At 37.9% G+C, this 15,147-nt stretch overlaps 1 protein-coding gene across 1 annotated transcript in view; it reads left to right on the plus strand.

The window, feature by feature from the left end:
• The window catches only part of kcnh5a (potassium voltage-gated channel, subfamily H (eag-related), member 5a), a 69,810-nt gene that overhangs the window by 22,038 nt on the left and 32,625 nt on the right, over positions 1-15,147 (plus strand). Inside the window, exons 7-8 of the mRNA XM_058379296.1 lie at positions 5,567-5,647; positions 8,867-9,296. Coding sequence (XP_058235279.1) covers positions 5,567-5,647; positions 8,867-9,296 — 511 coding nt within the window. The remainder of the gene's footprint in view (positions 1-5,566; positions 5,648-8,866; positions 9,297-15,147) is intronic.

Here is a 15,147-nt window from a genome sequence, read left to right on the forward strand (position 1 = left end):
CATGATTAATTTCATAGTGCTGTCAATTATTAAATTCTTTCCACCTGCTGGGAGCAAAAGTAAACAAACATTTTATTTTTAGTTTATTTCCCAGAAGAATCATATAATTGTCACTTTCTCCACTTTTTTCAAAACATTTTTTATTGTGTTAGGTGTACACTGGCAGGCACCAAATAAATCTATGAAAGGTTCTTTATCTGATAAATTAGCTTCTATAAAGCCAGAAGATGACAGCTATTAGATATATCAGGACCTGTACTGAGTTTTTGTTCTCCATATTCAACTCATCATCCAGCAGAGGCAAACCAAACCGACAGACAGGTCTTTTAGAGGCTACTGGCTGTATATTTTGCTCCTCTGTGCTAGAAGAAGCCAATTGTTTGACAATGCAATAGCCAGTGAGATTTTCTTGCAATTAACTCATTCAAACAAAGTTCTGTAATAACTGTTAATGATGTTAATCTGTTAATTTTTTTTTAGTCTTCTCTTGCATGCACATATTAATCTCACATTGTTTATGGTGTTTAAACTTTGTCTGCTTTAGTATGGTGTCAGGTGTTTGTAAAAAAGTTATCAGGTACTCCATGGAAGACTTTGGTGAATGTTACACAGAAACCACAAGTGCACAGCATTTTTACAACCAGATCTGGACTAACCCTGTCACGGTTGAGAAAAATGAAAGTAAAAAAAGAATAAGAAGCTAACCAAAAAAAGTATTACCTTATTTGTATATTTCCAATATATCTGGATTGGTAAACTGACCTGCTTAAATGGTTATTCATTCATTTATTCATTCATTTGTTCCTGCACCTTAAGTGAACACTTCACACTGGTCAGGTTTGGAAGTGACAACTCAACCTACTGGCACACTTTTTTGAGGTGGGAGGAAGCTAGAGTGTCCCAATGAAGCTCCCACAGTCACAGAGAGAACATGTGAAACTCCACATACAGTATCCCAACAATAACCCAACCTCAGCATGCAGTCCCTAGGACTGGTGGTGCAAGGCTTCCCACTGCACCACCATGCCCTTATTATTAATTAATTCATTTAATTCAGTGTCATTCCCAACAATAATTGTCCCTTATTTAAAGTTTGAATCTGAATGTTTGTCAGCAGCACCTATTTGCTTTCTTACGTACACCCTTAAACTTAAATTATACAATTAGTAGCTTCAGTAATGATGATATTATGTTCTGTTAAAAACAAGATACATACTGCATGGTATATATCTTCCCCAAACTTCCCATCTTGACACAGATTATGTATGCAGGATATATGCGCCTGTGAGATAGTGTGCTTGTATAGATATCATATCCAGCTATTGTATCTACTAGATGTAGAAGGTCTTGGAATGTGTACATGAGATCCACAGCCAAAACTGCCCACTTCCTCCCATTATTTCCATTTTCTCTTACAGTGATTACTGATGCACACAGGAATGTACATTACGCAGAGTGGTCCTAAGCAGATCAGACAGTTGCTAAAGGGCATTTGTTAGCTGGCTGGTCACATGATCTTTTAAGGGCCTCTTAGTCTAATCTTTTGTTTTAAGCGCTGAGCAGTACGAACAGGCCCAGCTGAAGAGTTAACCTTTTAAAACTCACAGGGACTGTCTGTGGGTACTGACTTGCTATAATTATCTCTATAACCAATAATTTTCCTATTAGTGTCACAGTAGTTATTAAATAATTTATAGATGTTTTTGAATGATAGGATTTGAAATGATTATGTGAATAAACTCAACATTATCCTCTAAACAGCATGGCTGAGATGTAAGGCATGGGCAGGTGTATATGACAGAGAGCACCAAAATTTAAACGACTCAAGGAAAAGCAAATGACAAGTTTGATGATTATCATCCACTATGCATTATAATTGCTGAATCTGTGCTGACCAGTTCCGTTTTCTGAGCTTAGAATCCAGCTACCCATTTGAAATGAAAGGTCAGGTGACACTGTGGGGCATCAGTAAGGAAAAGCATTCTTTTAAAAATCCACACTAGGCACAATTCCAGCGCATTATGCTGACTTTATGCATGCCTAGTGCATTTACCTACACCTCCGACAGTGCACCATCGTGGAGAACCTGAAGCAGAATACAGCACAAGTCTCAGTTTGCATTATTATTATTTTTACCAAGCTATAAATACACACAACGTTCTACATAGATAATGCAAACTTTACATCTTCTTCCCAGCCTGCATCAGTTTCATGGTCGCCCTGGCAACAGGCGTCATCTCCCATCATGCTGATGCCATCAGTGTACATACAGCTCAGCAACAAGATGAACGCAATAAAGCCACCAAATTGCAGTGCACTGGTTTGCAATAAAGAGCTTCGTCGCTGTGGCATCTGGGGCTCTGCCTGCATGACTTAATCAATCTGATGTGCTTAAAGCGCAATAGACTCTGACACAGCGACTGGCATGCAGGAGCGCGTACAGAGGCAGGCTGTTCACAGCTATCTTCAGCTCTGTAGCGCTCAGCTGTAGGCTACAGGTGCAGGAAAAGCCAGACAAATATAATAAAAATTTATCATCCTATTATTGTGACAATGTAACAGAATATGTCAAGGCACAGATCTAGCATTCGGTATCCGTTTGACAATAAGTCATTTTCTCACATTTTCCTTTAAAGGGTTGAACACATTTTTGCTTGCAGACAAAGCAAAGAAATTTAGGTTGTACTCCAAAGTGTAAAAAATGGCTTGCTCTTTTATCTTGAACACATGAGAGGAAATAAATGATTACAAGTTTATTTCACTTATGTCTTTATGCCACTGTTTTGTACGTTCCTATAATTAGGGAATGGTAATCAGCCATGGAATATATTTCAGCATAAGAAAGGTTTAAATACACACTATTAGAAATATGAGATCCTTCAGGGTTTTTCTTCTTTTTTTGATGATGATGATGTTTTTGTTAGGTTTCTGCTCAGAACCTACTCACAATATATTGTGTTCTGTATAAGATTTCTTCAGAATTACATCCTGTATATTTCCAAAGCACTTTTTGTTCTTTGCCCTTCACTAGCACTACTACCTAACAACTTCAGGGTCTAGAGTATGATCCTGAGCTATGGTAACACTGTGTGGAGTTTCTCACATTTTTCCTGTGTATGTGTAGGTCTCTGCTAAATTTCCTTTTGGTATGTACGAGTCTGTGAATGTGTGTGTGCATGGTGAACTTTGGTGGACTGCTGCCATCTGAGGTGAATCCTCCTGGCTTGTGCCCAGAGTAAGAGGATAGGCTTTGACCAGGCTAAAGCAGTTTCTGAAAAATAATGAGCAGAAATAATTCAGCTCACACTCTCTTGTGTTTGCTAGAAGACGATGCTCTCACTGATTTTGTTGAATTGTTCTACACAGATGTTTTTGTGAAATACACTGAGAAATGTAGTTATTAAATGATGCTTTATTTATATTTGTTTTATGTTTGCTTTTAATTTTAAAGATTGCAGTAGGCAATTTATTTAAAGGTTTATGGAGGGAGTCTACATGTGATACATCTCAGTCCATTACGTTTTGCATGCATTAGGGTTTTTTAACTACTCGACCTGCAATTCAACTAGTCATCTTTCAAGACGTCGCTATTTTTAGGTTATTTAATTTGTGCGGCAAAGAACCCGATCTGAGACTGCTCTGCAATTAACTGCCACAGCATTTGTATCACAGGCCACAAATCAAATTTCCAGCCTCAGTGCTTTTTAAGCTACACTTTTAATGAAGAAGATAAATAACTCAGATCGACATAATAAATCTGCGTATCTTTATTATGCCGTTTAATCATTATATTAGAAGGTGCAATGTCAACAGAAGAATTTGGAGCTGTTTCCTCCAAACTATAACCTCTCTTTGTAAGATCTGAAAATGGGTCTCGTAAAGCTGGCATGATCCGAGTCCTAAGCAGCTGAGTGGGATTGAACAGGGATGTGCAACGTGTGACTCTGAACGCGATATTTTTAAACAGTGCCGGTCACAATGGAATTCACCATGCCACGGTGCAAGGATTTCAGTTAGCTTTAAATGACAGCAAAAATAACTGTGAGAGGAATTCCTTTAGGAGTAGATTAAAAAAAAATAAATCTCACGCACTTCATGCAATGTGTTATCAGAGTGTTAATGGTCCACAAAACATTTCCCATCATGGTCCTGTTCACAGTAGACTTTGTCTATTATCAAACTACAGCGGAAAGTACATCTAAACTGCATTCTTTACTGTCTGACAAGTCAGCAAGAAGTAGTGCATGTATCAGGTGACTATAGTCTGCTAATCTATGCAGTTCTTAGCATGCATTCGAAGAATTTTTCTAATCCATGATAGAAATCAAGACAGAGAGAATGTAAGAAACAGCTTTTGAAACAGCTTCTGTTTTTCTGTCAAGATTTTTTAACATACAAGATGCAGTCTCAGTGAAGATCCCTGTTTATTGAAGCCTGAGTCAAATGACACGGGCCTGATGTGACTGAAACACATGCTATTAAAATGTCACAGCCTGCTTCACCGCTTGTGACCCCAGTGAATTCTGTTTTCCCCACAGTTTATAACGAGTTGTCAGCTTCATCAACACACTTGTTGAGTTGACAGGTGCTATGTGCAGCCACCGTGTGTTGCTATGACAAACCCACATTACGCTCATTCCACAGCAGCCCTTTCTCACAGCCTAGCCGTTCTGTTGCTGATGAATATAGAAAGGTCATGTCATGCACATGTGAACATTGACTATATACATGCTAAAACAGGCTCTGAGGCTGTTGCACAACACCCAGCTTATGTCATCTTCCTGGCATGCAGCTGTCAGATGCGCGCCTGCAATTGTGTTCTATCCCCTTCCCCAATGCAGGACAGCTCTGAGTGTTCAAACTTTTCCTACAAGCTGACTGAGATCATTTTACTGAGTTATTAAATGTTTTCCATGTTCTCACTTGAACCAGGTTTCATTCACTGATTTGTTTTATTGCATCAGGAGCATCAGATACTTTCACACACTGTCTCTTATCCTTTCAGGGTCACTCAATCAGATTCCATATACTAGGGCAGATCACATAAACAAATAAATCCGTTAGTAAAACAAGACACCAACAAACACAAAGCTACTTTCAACTGCTATGACCAGGCAGGATTTATTTGAGATGCTTTGGGGTTTCAGGTTAGGAATATTGGCTACTTGTGTGAGAATTTGCATAGATTAAGGATGCGCTGACTCCATTTGAGCAGCTAATGAAATTTTCTTGATCTGTGGTAAGTTATTGCTTTTCATGCCCCTTAGAATAAAATGACATTGTTATAGTAGAAGATGATGAATTACTAAGACGTTAGTGAGACGTTATAGGATGGATTTTCCTCTCATATCTACATATATGTCACTTTTCTAATGACAAATACAAGTAACTACTTTTCCTTCACCTTTACATTCTGCATTCCTTTACATTTTCTGAAGCAAAATGTTCTGTCCAATTGTACCAAGTTTATTTGATGCAAATATCTGACCTCATATACGCAGGCTAACTAACCACCTTCTGCTTGTTTGACTTCTCTGACCTTCAGTAATATCCCCCATTATTTCAGGACTCCATCTCTGAATCCTCCGCAGTGGGCCACATACCGGCAGCGCGGAACGTCACGCGCACCGAAGACTCCGTATTGCCGGTAATTTGCTCTTCTTTCTTTTTTGTTGTTGTCCTCGTGGTTGTCTCACCATTCTTTTTCCACCGCCTCCCTGCAGCGTGCGACTCTTCTATGCTTCGGCTTATTGAGTATGGAGGCATTTAATGGTATTGTAATTTTATGCTAATGATGTTTTGAACAATTCACCCATGTGTTTGTTTGTCTAAAGTGATTTTAGATGCGAGGCAATCCAAATGAGCCTGCCGCATTAAAACCGTGCTCTCTAAGCAGGCACTGCAGGCACCTGCACTCACACACACACTCACACACACTCACACACACACACACTCACACACACACACACACACACACACACACTGGTTGATTTTACTAGAGCTATTACTGAAGCATTGTAGCATTGTGACCTGCTCTCCTTTGGTACAAGTTTCATTTCTTGTAGAACGCAGAGCTGTGATGATTGGTTCCTGGAGCAACATCAAGGGTTGGATGTCAGTGATGATGTGTGTTTGTGAGAGAAGATTATGTTGAAACCAAATGTCCTCGTAATTATATGTAATTATATATCAAGTAAGGTAGTAAATCGTGTGTGTTCATGTGTATAGGAAGGTTATGTTAACTGCTTTTGAAATCTTATTCAGTTGTAACATTATTAAACTGTTAAAACATGGTGTCTTCTACATAGAACAGTGTTACGTAAAATTAGGAAACTGCAGGAATCCATGGAGTATTTTTTAATTTCATTACAGTGATGAAGCTCCCAATCCACCATTAACAAATTCTTATAGTTCTTAGGGTATTTGATTATTCACTTGTGCCAAGTAGATTTAATCCAAACCTCAATAAATCAAAAACTAGACCTAAAAATAATATCATTTGGATTCTGAATTATAGACACATATAATTATTTTACACACAAAAAAAGCACCTTTTACAATGGACATTGTCTCAAAGCAGCTTTCCAAAATAAGGTAAACAGAGAAAGGAGAGGGGAAAAAATAATAAATAAAAATAAATAACTAAATAACTAGAAATAAAAATAAATTATTAAATTAAATTATTAAACTATTTTATTCTTTTTTTATTTTATTTTTATCTTCTTCATGTTGTATTTATTGTGATGTTGAATTATTTGAACAAACCCATGAAAATGGCAAACATAAATGTTGTTAATTTAAAGGGAAATATAATCATTTTAACAGCTTTAATTGTAACAGGTTTAGACAGGTCTTACCCATATATTTTTTCCTCTAAGTTTTCCTGTTTTCAAACAAAACACTATGAACAACTATCACCATTTCCTTCATTATGGTAACACAAATACTTGTAAATACTCACCGGTTCTGAGCTATTGCCCCATACAGTTCTTCTAATAAGGCTTAAATCAAATCTATAGTATCCTTACTGGGAAAGGAAAACAGTTTGCTAAATGCTAAGTATGCACAAATGCAAACTAGATCCCTGAATGATAAATTACTAGACAGAGATTTCCATTATAAGAAAGATTCATAGCGCACATACACAACACAATGATTGGCTAGCAGAAGCAGTGACTGTCATATGCTAGTATAAATATACCCATGGAGCACTCCACCCCTAACCCCCAGAATATGTTGTGGGAAAATTGCTCCTTTTGCATGTTTGAGTATTTGTTCACATGATTATCTGACAGCTTGAAAAAAAAAAAGAAAAAGGATAGGACTATGGAAAAGGAAAGGCTAATTAAAAATGTGAGTTGCATGCTGGTGCTGCTATTTATAAATGGTTCCAGGTTGACAGTCTGCCACTTGCTAATGCTAATGAAGATAAAACAATTAGGCTAGCCACTGCTAGTTCAGTTGTTTTCCTTGTTATCCCCATAAATCTTGTCAGCTATGCACATGGAACGCGGTATTAAAGGAAATTCAGGGATTATGTTTTATTAGAAGGCATTATTTCGTCAGCTTTTAGTCCTTTAAGAGACTAGGCAAGCAAACCATTTGTCATTAAATAGAGACTATGTTAAGAAACACAAATGCATTGTTTTGCATGTTAATTTGGCTTCTTTCAAAACTCTTATTTTCACTTGGATAAGGCTGGGAAGTGATATTTAGTTTTTGTTTTGTCTAAGGATCCTATTGTTTTAGTCTGTGTGGGTGTACCTGCACTCGAACCCACTCTCTTTATTTTTTTTTTCTCGTTCTCAAAAAGCTAGAAACCTATCTTTCGCAACATGATGCTTTTCTGTACATAAGTCCAGTTACTGGTTTACTATTTTGATTTCTTTAAAGCACCGATTGTTCTATTGTACAGAATATACTTCAGTAGTCCAGGGTTGACTGTGAGGAATTCATTTCAGTTCATTTTATCACACGCCATCGCTTCTAGCGAAATCTAAAATTAAATGATAAATTTTAGTATTTGTATTCTGAATTTTTAGATTCTTTTAAAGCTGCTTTGTGACAATGTTCACTGCTGAAATTCGCTATGCGTATAATTAATAAACAGTACACACATAAAAAGACAATTATTAAAGCATGTATAAAAGCAAGCTAAATCCATTATGCAGGATTCAGAGGAGGAAATACACAATAAAATAAAATAACATAAAAATTCACAAAAAATACTGTCATAATAATAGTGAATAAATGATGAAATACATAAATGTATAAATAAACCACAAATTAGGATGGAGCTATGAGGAGGAGTTGAGTGTATCAGCAGCAAGTTGGTATTTGAATGAAACCATGATGTTCTACATGCGATGCATTGTTATATTTAGATTTAGAATCGTTACAGGTCGGTGGCCACTTCCTAACACGTCAACTTTATGATGATCGACTTTTTCCTCCTACTTGAAGGAGAAAGGGAGACTTTGATGTGACTGGGGAAGAGGAAGTGCAGCTGTCTATTATAACCTCTGCTCTCCTCCTTCTCTGGGTTGAAAACTGTTAGATCAAAGAAACTATAGGCAAAAGATGGCTGAATCATTGCTCACACTAGAATTATTCATAGGCAAAAGATCTAAAATGCCCGAAACTCAGTGCTTCTCACAATTTAAAAATGTCTTCTGGGTATTTTATGTGGATCTTGTGATTGTGGAGAATGTGCTGTACCTTAAAGCACCATTTGTACTTTTTGGTTACACAATATTAAAGAAAACCATTGTGAAATGTTCATGTTGATATTAATTATCTTTCCCAATACCCTTCTTTGGATGACAGTCGAGCTAAAATATTATATTTATTCTCCCTCTCTGTTCAGGGACTCAGCAGCCTTTTCAGCTCGCTCAAAGTGGTGCGTCTGCTGCGTCTGGGCCGTGTGGCTCGTAAACTGGACCACTATCTGGAGTACGGAGCTGCTGTTCTGGTTCTCCTTGTCTGTGTCTTTGGCTTGGTGGCTCATTGGTTGGCCTGTATCTGGTACAGCATCGGTGATTACGAGGTCATTGATGAAGTCACCAACACCATTAAGACAGACAGCTGGCTCTATCAGCTAGCAATCAGTATCGGCACACCTTATCGGTACAATGCCAGCGGATCAGGCCAGTGGGAGGGAGGACCGAGTAAGGACACTCTCTACATATCATCACTTTATTTCACAATGACCAGCCTGACTACCATCGGCTTCGGTAACATCGCTCCTACCACAGATGGCGAGAAAATCTTCTCTGTGGCCATGATGATGGTGGGCTGTAAGTGTTCTTCAATACTTTCTTTTACTGCCTCAGTTCTTACACATAGAGATTAGAAAGATTATTTTGTTATTGAGAGTAATTTCATGATATTATAGTTAAACCAAAAAAATTGCTTGGTTTTGATTTTGTAATAACCTTATCAAATAACCATAAACATCAAAATAAGTATAACAAATGCAAACTCGTCAAAATAATAAAAAATTTATTAGGCAAATTTTTATTTTACAGATTTGAATACTGCAAGAGAATCATATGATTATTGATCATTTCCATGCAGTAGTATGAGGTGGTTGAATTAGCTTTCAGCAATGAGCCATAAGATAAACCTCTTAGCATTAATCCTAGATCTATACACACTATTATGCTTTAATAGATAACAAAAAAAATGAGATTATGATTATTAGACTCTATCAAGCCTGTGGTTTTGATTTTTTTTTGGGGGGGTTATGTATGGTTCTGTTTGAAAAAGCAACAGCACTGAACTTTGTGAGACCTATCTTAAGTAATTAATAAAACATGCTTTTCTCAGTGACCAATTCCACATGTCCACTAACTGAAGCAATCAATTTGTACTTAATTATAGTCCTGTTGGATATTTCGGTTGACTGGAGCTGCATTCATTTTAATGCAAGCAAAGGCTAAGGAGGATGGTGTGTGTGTTGAGTAAGAAGGAGTGTGATGCACTGTGCTTCAGGCAGCCTCGAGGTTACTTTAGAGAATAGGCACTTCTATCCATGGATGCATCTGTAATGCCAAAGTAGTTCTGCCTTGGAAACCGAGGAGAATACAGTTGGCTAGACCAAATGTAATTTATAGAATGGACAGTACTATGCCTAAAAGAACTGTATAGACAATATAGTGAGATCATAGCTGCTTACAGGCGGTTGGTTTCATGTACACACCCATGTATTAACCCATAACACAGACATCTATTGCTCTAATTCCCAGACAGGCACCTTACATGGACTGTTAGGAATAGCCTGGAAACAGCACTTTAATTCAAATTCATTTTAAAATCTGAACCTTTTTTGCATACTTCATTTTCAGACCAGCTTGCTACATTTTCATTAGCTTTGGTTTAGGCTTTGGTGAGTGATTGAACAATCAAATCCTCTGAAAATCCTCTGAGGCTTGACAGTAAACCATTCTAGCACAATGTTCCACAAGTCTACGGCTATCATTTCTCAACCTGTTTACAGTTATATTATTGTCATCTTGTTTATGGAAGTTCTTTATCTGTGTTCTCACAGACTAGAGAAGGCAATCATTACCTGGTGTTTGTTACTTTCTTCCACTGCCAATTTCATTACATTTCAGTACTTATACTGTATATAAGTACTGTTTAACTACTTTCACAGATTTCATGTGTGTTTCTGTCTTTTCCTTTTTCATAGTTTCCTTTATTAAAAAAAATAATTCTTTCCAGGAGTCCTCTATCTGGCCAATTTGACCCTTTTTGAGACTCTTTCCATCACTCATCTAATCACTATTCTTCTTCTGACTTTCAATTTTCTCCTTCTGTCTCTGTCCCGAAATCGAACTCGCTTGTGCTGTCTCACCAAGTTAAGCTGTATTTAAACTGATTGGGCTTGGCTGTACAAGTTTGCACCTTATCTGTGGTGATTAAAATGCTCATCTGGCCATTCACACTGTCTCAGTGTTTCTGCTGGCTCTTTTGGGAACACCCTGCTGACTGAACAATCACTAGCACTGTGGGATATGACTGGCCCTGAGTTTTATTCCTGATTACTATAATTGGGTACTGTGGAAGTGACTGACAGTCAAAGACATGGAAGGTGTAACAGAGGCCATTTCTTGTTTCATATGTGAGTCAGTGTGGGATACGTTTATCTAGTTAGTACATCAAATTGGGAGAGACAGTTTCATGACTTTCATTGTCCAAGAAATGCCCAGGAGAACATGAAGTCTTTTCGGTGCTTTTCCTTCTAGTCAATAACTTGGTTGTGTTCATAAATCAAAGGCAGTATGGGCTTGTTAATTTGGTGCCCAACAGCGATGCATTTCCTGTTAGTCTAAGCATTGATCTGGCCAGAAGATGAGGGCATAGCTTGGCTAATTATAGATCCTGCTCCACCTCTCCTTATGGACTTGTTAACATCACCCACTACATTTCCAATAAGCCATGTCATGAAGCCCCAAGCCACCTTCTGCTCAGAAAGACCTTTGCTTCACCTTTATGTCAGATGAACTAAAACAGGACAATCACCGATAAGTACATTGAGCGTAAAGGGCAAAAATAGACTTCAGTTCAATTTTGAAATATCAAAATGCATAACAAGAATTCAAAACGGTGATAGAAAGAAAAAGAATAACATTAAAAACAAACATAATCATACAATATGCTGCACAGAACCTTGCTGTGCACATATATGATGAGCATCTGTCTTGCCTCATTAAATAATTTCACGTTTGCACCTACATAAAAGCCTTCCCACTGTATGGCTGTCAACAGCAGATGAAAAAATTTCCCCATTTTATGTCAAGGCAGGCCCAGAGAGTGGATGGCACATATTACACAATATATCATTATATTCCTCCCTTTCAAGTGATAGACATATTTAATAACCAGGGAGTCTGTTAATCCCACCTGTATTGCAGTAGAAGCAAACCATGAACATTTGTTAAAAAAGTTCTGATGTTGACCCACATCTCCACTGTGGATGTAAACTTGGATGTAGACTTGGATCCCTAATGAGCAATACAGTGGCAAGGAAACACTTCCTGAGATGGCATAGGAAGAAACCTTAAGAGGTACCAGACTCCAAAAGTAACCAGTAATCCCATGATGGGATTATGACTCATTACAGTATCTAGCTTTAGAAAAGTGCAGTTTGAGCATATTGTAAATAGGCATGATTATGGCTGCCTTACCTAGAAGGCAGAAATGTGCAGTTTCCAGTAGAGATTATCCACTAATGCAAGAGTGTGTTTTGAGAAGTACAGGATATCCATGTGGGGCCAACAGCAGAAGGTGGGTCACAAGTGCAGAAATCACCAAGCAGAATTAGACCATCAGGATAAATTATAGAGGGCCTGCCCTAACTGGCAAAAAGGGCTTAATTTAATGTCAGCAAAGTATTAGTTTTGTGATATTTGCTTAGCTTTTACTTGAAAATTACTTGTGGATAGAAAATTAAAATCTCATTTCATGCAGGGCTGTGTAATAGCTGATGTTAAGCTTTGCAAAAGGGATGATGTGCAAAATTCAAGATGTAACACAAGAAACCATGTCCCCATCTTACTGCACTTCTTAACAATAAGGTGTAGGTTTTATTACTTTTTTCTTCCCAGTTTTAGTCACTTGCTAATTAATACCCACTAGCTAGCCCTAGTAAATATAACAGATACTAAGCTAACACAAGCTTCTGCTGAGATATGTGAATCCAGACAACCACATTTTCCACTAAAGCACTATCAGATATCGTACACATACATGAGCTCACCGATTCCCACAATTGGCCTGCACTGCTGTGATTGACAGAGGAGACAGAGTTTATCACACTACCCACCCAGAAAGCACAGACAATTTTGCTTCCTTGGCCCCAGACCACGGACAGTTGAGGCACTGCCAGGACATGAACTTGTGATCTTCCTGCTCTTTTTCACCCAGGAGCTAAGTAGGTGTCACCATTTCTCAAAAAACTCAAACTGAAACAAATCACTATGAGTGTGTACAAGTTTGCTAGACAACACACACAGATGTGTATGTTGTTTGTGATGCTTCAGGTCTAGGTGTACAGTATAAATTTGTTCTAAAGTTAGGCAGAGGCATAACTGATTGTTAATTATTTGACATCCAGGTTTGTGGTTTGTGTTTTTTCAGGAAGTGCAGCAGGCTGACATAAATACAATACAGTATTCATACCTGTACTTTATTTTGACACAGGGAGGCTTGTATAAAAGTGTTTGCTAGGCTAAGCTCCCCTGTCTTTACAAAAATAACAGACATCAATATAAACTTTCATTTTTGGAATCCATATCAAATACTTTGCTTTATTATAAAATGGATTATTTTGTTATTGTAAGGACTGAAGTGGAATTGTTAATAGTGTAAAGCAAGGCTGGGGCTAATTTTGTTCTTGTTCAGATTGTAGATACATGCATCCTATCAGAGAGAGTCATGTCAGATGATTACACAGAATCAGATGAAACAGATTTGATCTTCATTTGGGCTGATAGATTTCAGCGCTTCATACATCATCAGCAAAGTGAAAAGGTGCATGTAACTTACAGTGATGAGCGTAATGAAAGCACATAAGGTGGATTATTTGCTGTCATGTTTTTGTTTTTTTTTCTTCATAAAATGTCTTTGGAGGAGAAACAAAAAGTCACTGGACTAAATGGACAAAAGGACAGATGGCAGAAGCCTAAGTTTAGTGTTTATTGAATGGGTCACAGCTTTTCTGTTCTTCATATTTGTATTTAGATGAAGCATGGCATAAAGCCAGCAGGTCATTACAGACAGACACTTAAAAACAGTCACAGTTGCAGCTGCACAAGTGTGTGTGGGATAGTTTCCTGTGTTTCGTTCTTATCGCACCATCTGTGAGATTGTTGTGATATAATTCAATGCTCAAATCTAATCAAGCTATTGATAGATATTAGATTTGATCCCTCTCGTCTAATATCCTGACCAGACAACACTGTTCAAACTCATAAGTTCTTGCTTTATAGAGAAACTCTCAGGCTGCTGGTGCAGCAATGCGACGTCTGACCTTAGGCCAAAAAATATTACCTACAACAAGATTTGCGGAGTTCCCACACATTTTTGAAATTTTAATTTTAATCATTTTTTTTAGGAAGTGGAACTGACTTGGACTTATGTACACGCTGCATCTGCTCTACACTGTGATTAATAACTGATGTGACATGGTTCTTCCTTTCCATTACTTTTACTGGCAAAGTTGCTATTGTTTTTAAATGAAATTACTTGTAAGCACATATCAAACCTGACAGAGTCTTCTAGAAACTAGAATTTCCCCTGTACTGTGTTAAAACAGCCTGTGCTGTGTATATAGATTCCACCATTTTTACCGGTATTAAATAGGACCACTCTTTTTGTGGAAGGCAATTGGACTCTCTTGACACTGGAGCCTTTAAGATCTTGCAGTCTGTTTTCTAACCTGCCCTGTACATTTGCTCATGTTATAGGAAATCGCTGTGTTTCAATTTCCCCTTTTGGTGTGTGCGTGTGACGGAGTTCGTCGCTATGTGGTGTGGAAGTTGTGGCTGGAGACGTTAAGGTTATCGGACAGAATGAGTCAAATCAGCCTGAGGAAGCCAAAGGAAGTGCACTGAAGGATAGAGACCACTAGAGATGCTGGGTCGAGTGATTCTTAGCCTCAGGGTCTAAGTGGTGTGTCGATGCTGCATATCGATCTGTATTGTGTTGCAGAGAGAGATGATGTGGTTACTGGGAGGAGAGGCATTTACAGGAGAGAGAGAGAGAGAGAGAGAGAGATTGTTTGTGGAATTACAGAGAGTAGGATATAGGCTGTAGATTATTGGTTTAATAAGCAGAGCAAAACACAATACAGGGAGTTCTTCGCTGTGGGGAAAATCTTAGTGTGAATAAACAAAACAGCAAGACACTACGCTATAAAAAGAGTCGATGTCTTAGAAACTTTCTGAGCTTTTTAATACATTTTTTACAGCATAGAATAGATTAAATACCTCTACACAAACTCCCCAACAGCATAATCAAAGCTTCCCAGTGAGATTAGTGCTTCCCAGGTTATGTAGTATGTCTGAGGAGGCTCTGCTACATACCACTGCTTTTCTTTTAGGTTGAGTGATTTTGTATAATGTCTTGTGCAGTCTTGTGTAA

This window comes from Hemibagrus wyckioides, linkage group LG25, assembly GCF_019097595.1.
Source record: "Hemibagrus wyckioides isolate EC202008001 linkage group LG25, SWU_Hwy_1.0, whole genome shotgun sequence".
In the NCBI taxonomy this organism is placed as follows: domain Eukaryota; kingdom Metazoa; phylum Chordata; class Actinopteri; order Siluriformes; family Bagridae; genus Hemibagrus; species Hemibagrus wyckioides.